At 38.0% G+C, this 18,211-nt stretch overlaps 1 protein-coding gene across 2 annotated transcripts in view; it reads right to left on the bottom strand.

Moving 5' to 3' along the window:
- The window catches only part of b4galnt4a (beta-1,4-N-acetyl-galactosaminyl transferase 4a), a 194,759-nt gene that overhangs the window by 133,206 nt on the left and 43,342 nt on the right, over window positions 1-18,211 (bottom strand). For both annotated transcript variants that reach the window (XM_084396505.1, XM_084396506.1), the window contains exon 2: window positions 11,092-11,204. In XM_084396505.1, coding sequence (XP_084252631.1) covers window positions 11,092-11,204 — 113 coding nt within the window. The remainder of the gene's footprint in view (window positions 1-11,091; window positions 11,205-18,211) is intronic.

Genomic DNA, 18,211 nt, shown 5'->3' with positions numbered 1-18,211 from the left:
ATATAGTTAAACACGGTAAGTCGTATTGTTTGTATCTCTTGTTTTCTTGATTTTGCTTCCACAAGTAACATGTTTGTATCATGACTCAGAGACAACACTATTTTGTCAGGTGGCTAACAGCACAATCAGAAAGAGCTTTATTTGTAGTAACCGTAATACAGCATTTTCTCCACTATACAATATTTTAAAATGAATTGCACGCCATTTAGCAACAAGTCATCCAGCTTTTATTAAAATGATATTCTAATATCGATCTAGCTTACTGCAGTGTGCAACAAGTGTCTCATAGCAAACGCACACTTTCAGTGTAGTGACGATAACAACTTTCAACACACTCAAACGTATTTAGTATGATTGTTTTGACCAAGTAAAACAGCGCTGCATTACACAATTTTAATTCAGCAAATAAAGTGACCTGTATAAGCAGTAGGCTAATTCAGCACTTGCGGCCGTTTTATTAGAATAAAATAAAAATAATGTGAATTTAAGTGATTAAACATAACTGTAACAAAGTTCAAGTTCAGTTCAAGTTCAGGGAAGAAGGAACTCAGACGTTAAACGTAAGTTTAATCGTAAAATAAACAACAAAAGGGGTGTGGTGGCGCAATGGTTAAGACACATGCCTTTGGTGTGAGAGACCCGGGTTCGAATCCACTGTGAGACACCAATGTGTCCCTGAGCAAGACACTTAACCCCTAGTTGCTCCAGAGGCGTGCGACCTCTGACATATATAGCAATTGTAAGTCGCTTTGGATAAAAGCGTCAGCTAAATGAATAAATGTAAATGTAAATGTAAACAAAACACAAAGAGCGGCACTAGCGGACGACTGCGGCATTTAAGCATAATAAAACGTAAAAACTCTCCAAGCTCTCAACTCTGCCCTGCTTCGTATGTGCGTATTGAACCCCCTTGACCTAATTATCCTCTTTCCCACAGCACAGCTATTAAAATGTAGTTTTTTAGCATTTAGGCAATTAGTAAGACCTATTGGCATATATGTAAAGCTCATTAAGAGGTGTCTCTTGGCCCCATATGAGCCTTATTGACCTCACAGCAGACAGGCTCAGATATTGATTTAACACGTCATCTGTGCTGGCCAGAACTATATTGACTGCATGGTTGCCTTTAACCGCCACTGACGATGATTGACTAACTACTTTTACAGCAGTGTGCTTGAGAGGAAGACTTCCTGCTTACAGCAAAGGGCAACCTAAAAGCATAAGTTTATTAATTGGGCGGGCTGGAGCTGGAAACATCGGTCAATGCCAGAGTGACAGATGGTGTGGCAGGCCACCCCATTGCCCGTAAAGCATAAGCAAGGCTGAAGAGCTTTATTTTTATGCCAACAAGTTTTAACAGTCAAGCCCAAAATATTCACTGGAAAAAGCTTTGAGTGGGTGAAAAGACACCAAAGTAATTAAAACATCAGCTTCCATTTCAGGAAATCACCTGAAATTCTCTCAACAGAACCAATGATTTGTCCACGTAATGCACACAACCGTAGACATGTTGCACAAGGACATGAAAAACTGGGAGAAATGAGTGATTGTGATTTGGTTGTAGTGACAGTCTAACAGTTTTGTGTGGGATGACATTAAAGGATTAGTCTCTGGACTCGAACCCTAGAAGAAAAAGAATCATCAACCATCTCCCTTGTGCCCTTGAGGAAGGTGCTTTTTGGTCCAGATGGATGGTGTCCAAGGAGATCTATATTACCTAGAGAAAGCAATCCATTAGGATAGTTGCTTAGCTTCCGTGGAAGTACTTTCCAAAGTATGAGATTCAAAAATATATAGTAACATACAGTATGGTATAGTAACATATAAGTAAAGTATAGTAAATCATGTGATCTAGTCATGCCCAAAATGTATAGCTTCTATGTTCTACAATCTTTTAGTATTACTGTGAAGGATGCTAAAAAAGAAAAAAAAAAGAAAAAAGAGTTGTGGGTTAAGTCCCAACTATTAGGTAACCCATAATCTGTGGATTTAGTTTGTTTAGTTTTAGCGGGATAAATGACTCTTGCGCCCGACGCAAATCTAAAATGGGCTGGTCTGAAGTAGCTACATTACTCATAGGTGTGGTTTGGGCGTAACGTGAAGTAAACCAATCAGAGCGTCATCTCACATTCCCTTCAAAAGCAGGCGTGCTTGTTCCATGGCGGGTTGCTATTATAAGGGCGGATTTGCCAGGCGCGCGCAACTTACATGATGGAAAGGGTGATTTCGCAGTCTTCAGAATTTTGTTTCCTGGTTCTTGACGGACAACCCACTTTGTCAGGTGTCCTTATATATGTGTCTTGCCACTATTTGTCAAGCAGGTTTGATCCGTCATTACTACAATTAGCCTGAATAATTTGGGTAAATGTGTAAGCTAGATTTATGCCTATTTTTTCACATCTTCATGGACACCACAATGATTTCCCTCATGTGGTATATTTTTCCTTGTAATTATGAATGGTTTGCAAAAATGGGAACTGCTGTGTCTGTGTAGATGAGAGAAGCAAAGTGTATGCGCGTTGTGCACACGCTACATTATGGCCAAGCATGCGCCCTTAAAATAGCATCTGGACGCGCCACTGAATAACGAGCCACTTACTTTAGACTAGGTTTTTCCTGGTCTGTGGAGGAATTGTTTTCTGGAACTGCAAAATAGCACCAGGGAACGTTTGCGCTGGAACACGCCTCCTATTTGCACTGAACCGCCCCCGGGAGTGCAAGTTCATTCCCTAATTTACCGACATGCGTCTGTGGAGGGAAAAGTCCGCTGTGCGTCGGGTGCAAAATAGGAATGATACATGCGTCGGTGTAAAAAGTCAATTGCGCTGGGTGCAAGATAGGGCCCCAAGAGTGCTTTGATCTTCCTTTAATCTCTACCTTGAGATAAACATTCTTCCAGCTTAAACGCCTACACCTTGTCTTGAGGACAAATCTGAGTACATTACCTCAAGTTTCCTAGCTGCTTCTCGCCCATGTAAATCTTGACTTTCAGATTAATTTGGTCTTTCTTGACTCCCTGCATCTCCACTGCCTCTGCAGCCATAAATATTGTAGGAACTGCTTGTGAATTAAGAGACCACCCTACACCACAAATTCTGGTTGTGGTAGACATTTAAATGATCAAATGCGGTTAGCGCCTAAGTGGACTATTATTTCTTTATAATTCAGCAAATAAGGTGATCTGCATAATAAAGCCCAGTGGCATCATCAACCATTAACAATTGCATGGATTTGTAGGCAATTATAAGAAGACAGTGGCCACAGACTGAGTGGAACTATTGTCCATTTGCCTGGAGACAACAAACCAACTATGTTCCGTTGGGGTGTATAAGGTTTATCCAGTACTCGACAAAGTGAGTAGCTCTTCAGATGTCTTGTTGTGACAGATATTGACAGAAACACTGAGCTCATGTACAAGGTCTCACCTGAAAGAAGTCCTCAGGGTCATTAAAATGGATGATCACCACAACTGACCTCCAATCCAGCACAGTGCTGCCACATCAACCCTTGGAGATATTTTCAAAGGCAAGAGTAAGGTCAAAAGAGTAGAACAGATATATAGTGTCATCATTTACCCTCGTCCTTCCAAACCTGCATTACCTTCTTTCATCCGCAAAAGCCAAAAGGAGAAACAAATGCTCCTGCTCTATTCCTTACAAGGGAACCATATAGTGGCCATCCACTGTCAAGCTCCAAAGAGGAAGGGAGTAAAGCACACAAAGTCATAAAGACTACCCTCATGACACTTCTTTTTTTCTCTTCTTTTTTGTTCCACTGAAGAAATAAAGTGATATGGGGAACAGCAGTGGTGTGGGAAATTTACAGAACTTTCATTTTTGGGCGAACTATTCATTTAAAATTATGTGTTATAAAAAAATTGCGAGCTATTCAAAGAAGTCCAAAGGAAGAGAAGCCTTTGAGTTGAGGGGAATTGGGAGAATGTGACTAAATGAGTATACACATATAGGCAAAGCTATTAATTAGCTCTCAGGCAAGCTTGTAAATCACTACATCCTTAAATTACTGTATATAAAAAAAAAAGTATTTCCCTCTAATTCAGTCTCTGGCGTGCTCTGAAATGGAGTCCACATGTTACATTCAAATCTGTCATTTTAGATATCACAGACTTTCTGATGGCCTGTCAGGACACAAATGGTACAGCTTGAAGAATTTTGTTGGACTAAGAGAACAAAGATTGTGTAATAACGTATGAGATAGATGCATATATATATATATATCTTCAATATATATAACAGAGTCCAAAAGAGTCCAAAACATCCCCACACGCACAAAAACAATACCCTGTTCTCTTTACCTTGAGTCTATGATATTGGCGTAAGGTTGGAAATGTTCTCACAGCACAGCAGTGTACGGAGTATTCTGTGTTACCATGGAAACCAGTATCTGACAATTCGATGCTATATAGATCCTACAGTGCTTTGCTAAAGGATTAGTAATATTAATACATTTTTATACAAATTTACAACAAAAATGTAATGTGGCATTGGTTTGAGTCACATCTACAGGTGCACTGTAATTAGAATTGAATAGATTAGTAAATTAATTAAATCTAAGCGAGAAAACATCAATGGACAAATTCAAACTTACCAAATATTAGACTAAAAGTGCCATAGGACTAATACAGTATGCAGTTAACCGGTCTGCTGTTTTAACAATGGAATAAAATTTGCCAATTATTACTGTATATTAAATGTATTTATTTGTTTGTTTATTCGCAGAACACAACAAGTTCATATTTACAGATTTAAAGAAGATACCATTCTGTAAAAAGGACTCCCCAGAAGCCATACCGGCTTATAAATAGGACCCTTCAAGACATATTAATCAGCACTAATAACAAACAAAAAATAGACCACCCACCCAATACCCATCCACACCAACAACAACACCATTCATCACAAAATATCATCCCACCAGCCAGCATACATCACACATCTCATCCATCCCTCAAACAAAATCCCCAAATAGGGGTATTCAAACATCACAAAAGAAAGTCAGATAAATCAATAAAATATGAAACCTTCAGCCTTATGGGGTCTATCATGCATACAATTGTATTATATTAAACATTTATGTTAGTTATACAACATTTTTGTTTGTAATATTTTTAGAAGACTCTGTACACCTATTTCAATTATTTAAAAAAATTATAATCAAAGAAATGTATTAATATTCTGAAGGTGAACATTGTATTATTAAATTATGAATTTTAACTAAACACTTTTCAAACTTCTGGTCATAACTCTACATCATTCTTAATCTTCTGACTGAAAGAAAACTGCTTAAGGACAAACTTGTTCGTGTAGAGCCATGTGTGTGACATTGAGATTATGAAGCAGAACTAAACAGCAGTAATGTATTCACAGCACAGCACAGCAATGATAGATTTATCTCCACACACATAAATCACTCCACCAGCACAGCATCTGTCACAGACTCTCTGTTTGTCCACATCATCTTCTGCAATCTCCATTCCATTATGACTTGATAAATCCTTCCCTCACAGCTTTAAAGCCATAGAATTAAAAAAAAACTACGCTGTGGTTTGTCAAACGCAATTTGCTTATGAGTGTTGACATATTTCCTATCAAAACAGGATTCATAAATCCTACAAATTAAAGGACTAGTTCACTCAGAAATGAAAATTACCCCATCATTTACTCATCCTTAAGCCATCCTAGGTGTATTCGACTTTCTTCTTTCAGCCGAAAACAATAGGAGATACACTATATTGCCAAACGTTTTGGGATGTCTGCCTATACATGCACATGAACTTTAATGACATCCCATTCTTAATCCGTAGGGTTTAATATGGAGTTAGCCCCCTCCCCCCTCGCCTTTTGCAGCTATAACAGCTTCAACTCTTCTGGGAAAGGATTTTCAAAAAGTTTAGGAGTGTGTTTATGGGAATTTTTGACCATTCTTCTAGAAGTGCATTTGTGAGGTCAGGCACTGATGTTGGACGAGAAGGCCTGGCTCGCAGTCTCCGCTCTAATTCATCCCAAAGCTGTTCTATCGGGTTGAGGTCAGGACTCTGTGCAGGACAGTCAAGTTCCTCTGCACCAAACTCGCTCATCCATGTCTTTATGGACCTTGCTTTGTGCACTGGTGCGCAGTCATGTTAGAAAAGGGGCTGTCCCCAAACTGTATGCTGAAGCATTAAGAGTTCCTTTCACTGGAACTAAGGGGCCAAGACGCACCCCTGAAAATCAACCCCACACCATAATCCCCCCTCCACCTTACTTTACAATTGTCACAATGCAGTCTGCAATGCAGTCTCCTGGCAACTGTCAAACCCAGACTCGACCATCGGATTGCCAGACAGAGAAGCGTGATTCGTCACTCCAGAGAACACATCTCCACTGCTCTAGAGTCCAGTGGCGGTGGCTTTACACCACAGCATCCAACAATTTGCATTGCACTTGTCGATGTAAGGCTTGGATGAAGCTGTTCGGCCATGGAAACTTATTCCATGAAGCTCTACGCACTGTTCTTGAGCTAATCTGAAGGCCACACAAAGTTTGGAGGTCTGTAGCTGTTGACTCTGCAGAAAGTTGGCGACTTCTGCTCACTGTGCGCCTCATCATGCGCTGACCCTACACTGTGATTTTACGTGGCCTACCACTTCGTGGCTGAGTTGCTGTTATTCCCAATTGCTTCCACTTACAGTTGACCGTGGAATATTTAGTAGTGAGGAAATTTCACGAATGGACTTATTGCACAGGTGGCAACCTCTAACGGTACCACACTTGAATTCACTGAGCTCCTGAGAGCGACCCATTCTTTCACAAATGTTTGTAGAAGTGTCTGCAAGCCTAGGTGCTTGATTTTATACAACTGTGGCCATTCGATGATTTGGAGGGGTGTCCCAATACTTTTGGCAATATAATGTATGTTAAATAATATCCTGGCTCTTCCCAGCTTTGTAATGGCATTGAATAGTGCCCGAGTTTTTAAAGCTACAAAAAGCACATCCATCCATCATTAAAGTAACCCATACGACTCCAGTGGGTTAATAAAGGCTTTCTGAAGTGAAGTGATGGGATTTTAATAATAATAATAATAATTCGTTACATTTATATAGCGCTTTTTCTGAGACCTCAAAGCGCTTTACATAGATGGGGGAATCTCCTCAACCACCACCAATGTGCAGCATCCACTTGGATGATGCGACGGCAGCCATATTGCGCCAGAACGCCCACCACACACCAGCTTACTGGTGGAGAGGAGACAGTGATGAAGCCAATCAGTATATGGGGATGATTAGGAGGCCATGATGGACAGAGGCCAAGGGGCAAATTTGGCCAGGATGCCGGGGTTACACTCCTACTCTTTTTCGAAGGACATCCTGGGATTTTTAATGACCACAGAGAGTCAGGACCTCGGTTTAACATCTCATCCGAAGGACGGTGCTCTTTTGGCAGTATAGTGTCCCCGTCACTATACTGGGGCATTAGGACCCACACAGACCACAGGGTGAGCACCCCCTGCTGGCCTCACTAACACCTCTTCCAGCAGCAACCTGGTTTTCTCAGGAGGTCTCCCATCCAGGTACTAACCAGGCTCAGCCCTGCTTAGCTTCAGTGGGCAACCAGTCTTGGGCTACAGGGTGATATGGCTGCTGGTTTTGTATGCAAATTATCCATACTTATAACTTTATAAACTATAACCACTGGCTTCCGGCAACAAGGGTGCGTAAATTATGGGATAATTCTCATTTTTGGGTGAACTATTCCTTTACTTTTTGTCAACCTGTACACTAGCATATAACTTCAAAGCTAGCAGATATGGACTAAAAGTCACAAAAATCTCTTTTTGCTTAGTTTATATTGATATATGGCCGTGCAAACTGATTTCATTTGACACTGAGGGTTTATTGGTCTGATAATGTGGAGAGCATTTGGACTAGCTTGTGTGTGACACCGTGCTTGAGATGAAATGTGCTAAAAGCCAGGCTCCTCTGTGCTGTGGGAGGAACGGAAATGCAGCGAAGGCTCTTTTGAGAAACATCTTGGATGAGCGCATAGTCCATCAATCATTTAAGCCAGTATGAACTGTATCATATTCTCGACAGTATATTCTCATCTTTTAGAGGTTGAAATGACCTGATATGTCCTCAGTAAGTGAAATAAAGTCAACTTTTTTTTGTACTAAAAGAGCTTGGAGTGCAATTCTTATTTTCACAGACAGAAACAGTCAACATCGACCCCAGCATGGTTGACATTCCTTTTGCTGAAATTAAGGCTGCACGACTTTTAAAATCACGTTGAGATCACTTCATAGATACTGCATCTTCACTAAGAATGGAGTTCGCTTTTGCATTCACACTGAATTTGAAAGTGGATTCAGATCTCTTTCTGGCCTCTAGTCCACTACTGGAGTGGTGATTAAAGCAAAACGGGATATTTATTTAAAAAGATTATTTAACAACCTTGGTAATAATTAAGTATGTATTATGGAAATAATAGTTGTTAAAAGAATATAGATGTGATCGGACACTTAATTGCATGTTAAAGGTATAATGGAGGATTTTTTACTTCCGGGTGGATCACCTATACTATTGGTCCTCCTAATTGTCAATCATTCTGGTGAATCAATCAAACTTATTCAAAAAGTGGAGGGGGCGGGTCTTATCTAAAATTCGGAAAGATCCTCCACACTGTAAAAAATTTCTAACCCTCCCAAATCGAAAATTTCAAGTGACCGATAACATCTACATTTTTCAATTGGCCCAAGTGAAATTCTTGTTGCAATAGTCTGTTAACATTGGCTCAATAAGAAATAATACGTCAGACTAATTGAAAAATTTAGATGTTATCGGTCACTTGAAATTTTTGACTTGGGGATGTAATTTTTTTTTTTACAGTGCACTATACCTTTAATTGCAATTAAATGTAAATGTATTATAGTTAAAATTTCTATTAAATGCAATTGGTTGAACTTCAGAGTGCTTATTTGACCCACTTCAGCAGTATTTCTTTTTATGTAATTTCATAATTACTTCTATTGTATTTTAAATATGGTAAGTGTCCTGCCAAATGTACTGACAAGCATTTATGGTAAACTACAATATACTTGAATGTAATTTCTATTGAAACTCATGCATATATTTGTAATTACAGAATTGTTATGATGAAGTTACAATTTAGTACATTTAAAATATATTAACTTTAAATTAAATACTGAATCACACACTACAGTTCAAATTATAATCAAGTACTTTACATGTGATTTAGTATAGGTCTGTATAGCATGACAAAAGATTATTAAAACAATGATTTAAAATGTAAAACGTTTGGCATTGTTAGAAAGTGCACTTTTTAAAACCGTACTTAAGTACGGTGGCCGAGAGAGCTCAACGTGTAGCAACTGAAGAAAACACCCGCAAATTAAGAAAACACCTTCATCAGTTTCACAACACACACGTGTGTGCTCCAAATACTCACAACACAACCAAATACAGAAACGCACTGCAAATAACACAGACCACAACGGAAATGTTTCCAGGGGAGCCAAATAAGTGACGAACCCGGCTGGGACGTGCTTATTGCTCGTGAGCATCCCTATGCCCTACTCCCTTCAAAGGGCAAGACGGCAGAGCCCTTGAGTGAGCAGGGCACTAGTGTGCCATTATGTAGCCGTTTGGAACGCACTTGATGAAGGGAGCAACGAAAAACAACGTCATTTCCTCATTATTTTCACCTGGGATGTTCCCATGACAACGCAGCACAGTGTCCATCACGACAGAAATATAATGCTGTTAACTAACGGTATATACATATACATATTATTATTATTTTTTTAAGCTTTTAAAATATGTGTTATATATCTGTGTGTGAGTGTCTCAACTTTAAAACTTTGGACCCTACATTACCTACATTTCTTATGAAACTTTTCTTTATGAAAATTTAAACATAACATGTAAAAATGTGTACAGTGTAACTCATGTTCTTTTTCTCTATCTTTTTTTATTTATTTTAGCTTTCAGCTCATTGTTCTTTTCTCATTTGTATTCTGATGACATTGAACATGTTAATACATTTTGTATATTGTATACAAGTTGTATGTCATAAACATATAATCTCTGTATGTTTTGCAAAAAAAGAAATAAAAAATAATAAAATAAAATAAAATAAAATAAAATAAAATAAAATAAAATAAAATAAAATAAAATAAAATAAAATAAAATAAAATAAAATAAAATAAAATAAAATAAAATAAAATAAAATAAAATAAAATAAAATAAAATAAAATAAAATAAAATAGAGTAGAGTAGATAAAGTAGACTTTTGAGCTGTAAGCACGTCCCAGCCGGGTTCGTCACTTATTTGGTTCCCCTGGAAACATTTCCGTTGTGGTCTGTGTTATTTGCAGCGCGTTTCTGTATTTGGTTGTGTTGTGAGTATTTGGAGCACACGTGTGTTGTAAAACTGATGAAGACGTTTCCTTAATTTGCGGGTGTTTTTTTCTATTTGCATGTGTTTTAAAGTGTTAAACCACTGTACTTAAAGGTAGGGTATGGAATTTTCAAAACGGCTGGCAGATTTTGAAAATACACAACTCAAATGGTCCTACCTTCTTTCCTCCAACGCTGGCCCTGACTCCACCCATTTGAAGAACATGGAGGGGGATGGGGGGAGGGGGTACGGTACGACCGTTTGATTGACGAACCTACTGTCCAATGATTCTAGGTGGTCTTGGAAATGATTGGCTGGAGTTTTTCGAGTCCTGCCCGTTCCACAGATGATTAAATTGCTTAATTTTTATTTCAGTGCTTCTAACTCAGTGGCTGTAAGTGGGTTAGGAATAGGATTTCAAGTGATTTTGAAAAAATGGACAAAAAAGAGAATCACATACCCCACCTTTAAGTGTTAAAAAAACTCATGAAATTGTACTCTCTTAAAGTACACTTAAATGGCCTTTTATTTCATTAATAATATATTATCTTCAAGTACAGTTTTTGAAGTATACACTACAAGTGTATATTCAATAGAATTAAGCACACTTCTTTTTAAGCCCTGTAATTATTTTGAAATGTAGAATTTTTGGTTAAAAAACAAATAATCTTACGGTGTTTTCGTCCTCCTGGCTGTTGCTGGCATCTTCGTTTTTGTGGTACTTGTCTGATGAACGCGAGTCTCTCTTACGGCTGGTGTCAGTTCCCTCGATTGGCCTCTCACCATCTGTAAATGAGACAGAGACCGCACACATTCAGTTTATATTTCATCAGCAGTATTATTGGTTCTATATCATTACCATTTATATTGCATACAGCACACTGAAACTATGAGCTGTCATTATAGAGACTCTTCTGAGCAGTTTTAGATAATTCTCAGAGAGAAGTCATGGAAATGGCTACAGCTGGGGTGCAAAATTAACACTTGCCAAGTGCCAAATGCAAATAAAATTGCCTTTGGCAAGAAAATGAATAAATAAACACCTCTCATCCACCTGGATGCCAGCAGCTGTGTAGGCACATATTATGAAAAATGCCTGAAGAAGCTGTTTGACCAAAATGTTGTTTATCAAAAAATATTTGCAAGCTTACAACACTATGATTGCTTTTTTGTAATATTTTCACTATTTTGGAGAGGAATGCTACTGATCAGTTAGCCAATAGTCTCGCAGAGGTAAAATTTGACAATAAGTACACAGGGCCCTATCTTGCACCCAGCGCAATTGACTTTGTACACCGACGCATGTATAATTCCTATTTTGCACCCGCGCACAGCGGACTTTTCCCTCCACAGACGCACATACATATAGGCAAATAGGCATACATCTAGCTTACACATTTACCCAAATTATCATACGCCTGTTTAACAGAAGCTAATTTGGGTGTGTTTCCCCAACGTCACTTCTCTGTCTTTTACGGCCCTGACGAGAACGTCGGTCTCCTCGGCTGTGAACCGCTCCTGGCGTGCGCCTGGCAAATCCGCCGTTATAATAGCAACCCGCCATGGAACAAGCACGCCTGCTCTTAAAGGGAATGTGAGATGACGCTCTGATTGGTTTACTTCACGTTACGCCCAAACCACACCTATGAATAATGAAGCTACTTCAGACCAACCCATTTTAGATTTGCGTCGAGCGCAAGAGTCATTTATCCCGCCGGTATAATAGCAACAGCGCCCGAGACCCACCCACAAAGTAACTTGCGTTTCGCGCTTGATACTTGCGTTTCAGATGGTTAAAATAGGGCCCAAGATCTGATCCACACAACAGCTTTTTCAGAAAGGAAGTTCCTTCATTGTTTTGACATCCTAAGACCAGTTAGCCTTTAACTTTTATAGGAATTGCAGCATAATGGACTTGGGTGACATGAATTAACCAAGTAAAAAGGATAATAGTACTCCACTAACAAAAAGTCCAGCAACTTATGTGGTTTTCAGTGTTTTAACAAGAAAGTGGCATTGTGTCACTGACGACAGGCCAAATAACTAGCAAGTAAATGATGCAGAGGGCGACAATTTCTGTGTGATCTTTCTGTAATACTGAGTCATTTACATTTCAAAGTAAATTAAGAACATTTTGTTTTTATATTGTGTAATGCATAACTTGCATTCCAACCTTCCAGTTCTCGCTCCACGCAAAAATAACACAACTCTGCCACCATGCTGCTGCTAACACACTCTGGTCTGCGTCGCAAACACAGACAAGTTAAGTGCGCATACCAGAGCTGTTATACTAAATACCTAACCTAGGCTCATTGTAAAAACGTGCATGTGGGCACATTTCGGCGAAATGATATTATGTTTTGCAACACATTCAAATTGAAATGTCCTAGTGTTCAGTTTATCCGAAACAGATAAGTGTGAATCCAGCAACATTCTATCACATGGGTCGTCGTATGTATCACGGCAGTTCGAAAATGAAATGTACCACCTGCACCAAAACCCTTTCCTAAACCTAACCGACAGTTTTAACAGAAGCAAACTTGAGATAAAAACGCTTTTGTTGAAGCATCCATGCCGATTTAGCTTGCTTCCACAAGTTTTGGAATCTTTTTGTTGTGATGCAAGGTAGCAAATCTGCCCCAGGTGAAGCTATTGAACAGCCATAAGGAGCTGGTTACATGACGCAAATGTCAAAATGTATTATTTTACAAACAAAGAACTATGGTAAAAGTGTTTTGAGGTCATAACATAGTACTATGCACTGAACAGTGTAAAAATAAGTTTGTATTAATCAACAATCTGCCCTTGTTATCATAATTTGTATGAAAAAAAATACATTTTTAAGGTTTTTTGTGTTCATTTCAGCTGAAAACCGCATTGAATTCTGAACATTGATTGAACATGAACACTGAACATGATTTATTTTGTCACAGTGAGCTTAGGTTGTACACACCAGCATTCTTGGAAAGATGTTCGGCCAATCAAACTGTTAATCAAACTGTATAAAGTAATGCAAAACATCATTTTCTAGCCTTTAAGAAATATTTACACTATGTCTAGTTATTTTCAGCAGCATTTGTCAGATATGGCACTAAGATAATTTTAGACTGGCTACAATCCAGAAACCAGTGCCACTGGGTCAGTGACACACTTCAGGTGGATGGATTATGAGATTGTCCTCCATCGACTGCTATTAGGAAATGAGGATCACTCAGGTGGCATGGCAAGAAGCTAGAAGGATATACTTGGAGGTGTGCTAACATCGACAGATGGATGATATTTTCAGCAGTCAGACTAAAAGGTAATTATGGCACAAAATCCGCCTTGACAGAAGCTCCTTATAAAAAGAAACTGTGTGTCAAGATAATAAAATATCATTGCATGAGTGTTATTGCCAGTGGGGTGATTACGGCTTCTTTACAAACACAGTCACACATACTATGAGCTAAACAGTTTAACAAATGAAGCTGTACTGTAACCAGAGAGAATAAAGCTATAAAATATAATGAATGCTTCTCCTATAATAAAAGATTCTCTTGATAACTACTGATTATAGAGCAAGGGCAGTTTGTGGTCACCGCCTGGAGGTCTATGAGACATTATGTTTACACTAGCATGTGTGCACAGATGTCTGTGTGAGCGTGTGTGTATAGGACTGTCACTGATAAATCGATAAAATGTAAAGATTGGGCCAAATGCACAAATTGTAAGAGTGGGCCTCAAAAACTCATTTCTCATCGATTTTCATTTATTATCTTGTGTAGTACATTAGATATGACAGTGTTTTTCGACTTTATACTAACACCTACTGGTACGCATGCAATATTATGCAAAAATAGAGTTTTTTTGTTATAGATTAGTATACAAGTATAAATGTATTTGGTGATCCAAGATTCATTTATTCTGCAAAATATGGGTTTACAAAGATAAAGAGTTTAAGGTAACACATTTAATGCAAGTTATGCAAGTAGTATCTGGTCATGATTTCAACATGGCCGCCACCACAAAGGAGATCCTTTGAGTAGAATAAAACATCTTTTTCTTCACATTTGAGTTGACTTATTTTAAACCTGTCTGTCAAAAGGACAATTCATTCTTTTAGATGTAAAGTTTCAAGACGATGAGTATATGTGTACTACACTCGTCCTTTGACATCTATTCTCCTCAGAATGAGGTTTCAAATGTCAAATAGATCAAATAACAAAGGCAAAATCTATCGCCGGTATACAATTTCTGTGTCATGTAAGCGTTTGGAAAACGAAAGCCTGAGTTGCCGGGAAACTGTCAGGGCGACCCCAGGAATTAAAAACATGAGGATGAGCTTCAGTCACAGTGTGAGTCTCCGTATCCCACAAGGACTTTGTTGTTGCAGTAGCAAAATAAGAGAAAATTGTATTTTGATTGTGGCTTTATCACTTCGCATTCTTGAATCTGTGAATTTCACAGTGAAAAAATACATATCGACTGAAATTTTAAAGGTATTAATTCCATTCCAAGTGTCATACTCTCAATTAAGGGATATTAGCCTCAGAGAAACCAGCAGAAATAATAAAAAATGTGATTGGATTTTGAGCTCTTTTACGTTTTACCCACTGGAGTCCCTCAGCATTTACCTGAAAAAGGTGTGGATACTGCGGATAAGATCCGTTTGCAAAATCATAGAGACACAGAACAAACACAGAAGCAAAACTTCAGAAAAGCCCATGAGTCCAAGGTAGTGACGCAAAAAAAGAACCTATGAAATCAAATTCAAAATATGATTTATGTTTATTATTTATAATTTGCGTATAGAGTACTCTGAATCAATTTAATTTGTCTCCATCTCATTTGTGATCATTCCATTTGGACACTTCAGTTATTTAAAAGATTCAATCCATCCCACAATTGTGCCTTTGTGAAACACACAAGTCCAGTTTGTTTAAGGTGAACTAGCGTCAGACTTTGCTGTGCTATGGATCCGATCAATGATCTAAAAAATTCAGTAGTGGTCAGTTTTTTAACAAAGTTATAAGTGGAATTTTCCCATGACTTCCTTCTCTCTGTAGCTCGAGCGGTATACGCTAGCAACACCAAAATCAAGGGTTGGATTCCCAGGGAAAATGCAAAATGATATGTATAGCCAACTGTGCCTTGAAAGCACTGCAAGTCGCTTTTGGATAACAGTGTCTTGGTTAAACATCATGCAGTTACATGAAAACTGATGGCTTGTGTAGCCTTCATAAACACACACTTCTCCCTGCAGAGTAGGAATAAGCACAGCTTGATGTGCAGTTTATTTAACATTATAGAGCGGAGTCTTTGTGAGGCACAGTGGCATTTATGAGCTTGAACACGGTGTGTTCATGTTTCAAAAAAGAAAACCGGCTTTCTGACCTGGTTTCTCATCTGGTTCAGCTGTTAATGGGCTAGATTAATTGATTTAATCAACAATAACTTGCAAAACAATCCAATGAGTGCATTGGAAGCACACTGTGAAATGCAAGGATTAACATCTGGGTAATTCACATCATAACAATAAAAATGCTGTAATTTTGGCATTAACATCTGCCCGTCTGTGTAACAGCAATTCCAACAGCATAAAGTCAAGTAAAAATGCTTCATTAGAAGCCAATCATGTCAAAAGGTGAGATTCCAAGATATATTTAATAAGTCACAAAATGTTAAAGGTCTCATAAACCGACAGATGAGTCTTGAAAGCTAGCAATTCTTTAGTACTCTGGCAATTCTAGCACTTTGCCACAAGCTTTATTGCTAGAATGTAGGTGTGGAATGAAAGCAGAAATTAACAGTAAACAATGAATTTCTCTACCAAACACTGCAAGGATTGAAAAAGAGACTTACGGATTATCCAAGATGTGTGGAAAAAGTAAAAGGGGCGTATATCACATTTGGCCACAAAAAGAGAGAAGGAAAGTATGTCTTTATGAAAATCAAATGCTACAGCATAACATAGACCAAAATAGAATAAAAACACACATAATATTGATGTTTTGCTGCTAGGACCCCTAAATATCTTCTTCAGATTCCCAGCAGACATGCTAATTAACAATGAGCTACGTTTATTTCATTGTCACCGTATTAAACATTTAACACCGTGGGAGATAAAAAAAGGCAAACGGATGAAAAGCGCTGTTAATGTCACAGCAGACTGTTTTAATTGCACACATCAGTGGAGAGACGAGCTCTAATTAGTCAATTACCTTTACAGTGAATTGTGAGGGTGAGGAATATGATTGCGGAAGTCAATCACAAAAGTGTGCTTCGGGAAAAGTTACAATGAAGTCGTAAAGCTGAGAAATGCCATTTTCAAGTTTTTTTCTTATAATACAGTCGTACTCCAATAGCCATGTTTTGTCACACACTCTTAAAAGAAATGGTTCTATTTAGAACCAGAAATGGTTCTATCACCCGCTTCATATATGGAACTCCAAAATGGTTCTATATAGAACCATTTAAAAGGGTTCCATAAAAAGAACCCCAAATGGTTCTTTGAATCCAAGTTAGATGGTTCTAAATAGAACCATTTAAGGGTTCTTTATTATTAAACGAGTTATTATTAAATAAGAAAATATAAACAATCCAGAAGGCAACGCATGTACGCCACCAGGGAGCATTTTTACGATTATTTGTTTTTAATGTTCCCTTCGATAGATTAAAACCATCACAATATGGTATACAAAATAAAGAAAACTCCTGGTTAGTTTATTTTTTTCTTCACAAAATGATTTGTCAAAAAGTTAAACTATAATATATTAGGAAATATAAGTTTCATGCTAATGTACAGCTCATATGAATATTTGTTTACTCTTGTTTTTGACTACAGCAGTCATTCTCATGGGTCTTGACTCAAAAAGCTTTGTGAATGTGTTGTGTAATCTTTAGTTTACACTTCAGTCATAAAACATGAATTATAGAACCATTTTAATAAAAAAAGGTTCTTTGCTATGCAAGGGTTCTACATAGAACCATTTTTTTGGTAAAAGGTTCTATTGGCCAAGTACTGAACCCCAGGGTTCTATATAGAACCTCGAGGAACCCTTTTTTTTAAGAGTGCAGCTATAGCCTAACACTGGCACATGCTAGCTAACACACTGGCGACCAAGGAAGTTTATAATATCTTAAGAGTGTTACTGTAGAATCCATTATAGCATTCCCACTGTGATTTGTGATATTAAAGTTAGTAATCTTAATTTAGCCCACTAGCTAAGCATAGCGCTAACTGGTTAAAAAAGCTCTTATTTAAGGGACACCGTTTACAACTAAAAACTGGATACTTGTGCATTTTGAGCGCTCATTTACACAGCAACAGTGTTTAGGGGGCCTGAAAAAGCTAACTTTTCAAAGTGCAAGTTTTTGAAAACAATAGGTTTACAAAAACGTGAATTTGTGAAAACTGTGACATCATGCGCATGCGTATTACGTGTTCAGTCAATAAGCTTGTAGTGTTTCTTTACAAAGTGACATCGCAAACTATACTGTATAATTAATTTTCGCTGATCCGTGTGAACAGGGATTATTTTGACAACGTTGTCGTCTTTACATGGAAAAACATGTTTTTAGTACATTGCTGTCGTGTAAACGTACCCTAAATGACTTGATTCTTGAATATTGCACAACACCAGATACTGTATACAATGTCATGTGACTAATCACCGTAGATCCAAAGGAAATTGACATCTTGGCAATTCTGATTGGCTCATATGAAATATGTCCACAAACTATCCTCAAGATCTGATGCAAAAAAAAGAGACAATTTCACGCTTTTAAGAGTCCTTGGATGGAGCCATGGTGCT

Source organism: Rutilus rutilus (assembly GCF_951802725.1).
Source record: "Rutilus rutilus genome assembly, chromosome: 23".
NCBI lineage: Eukaryota > Metazoa > Chordata > Actinopteri > Cypriniformes > Leuciscidae > Rutilus > Rutilus rutilus.
This window is presented reverse-complemented; position numbering and strand designations above follow the sequence as displayed.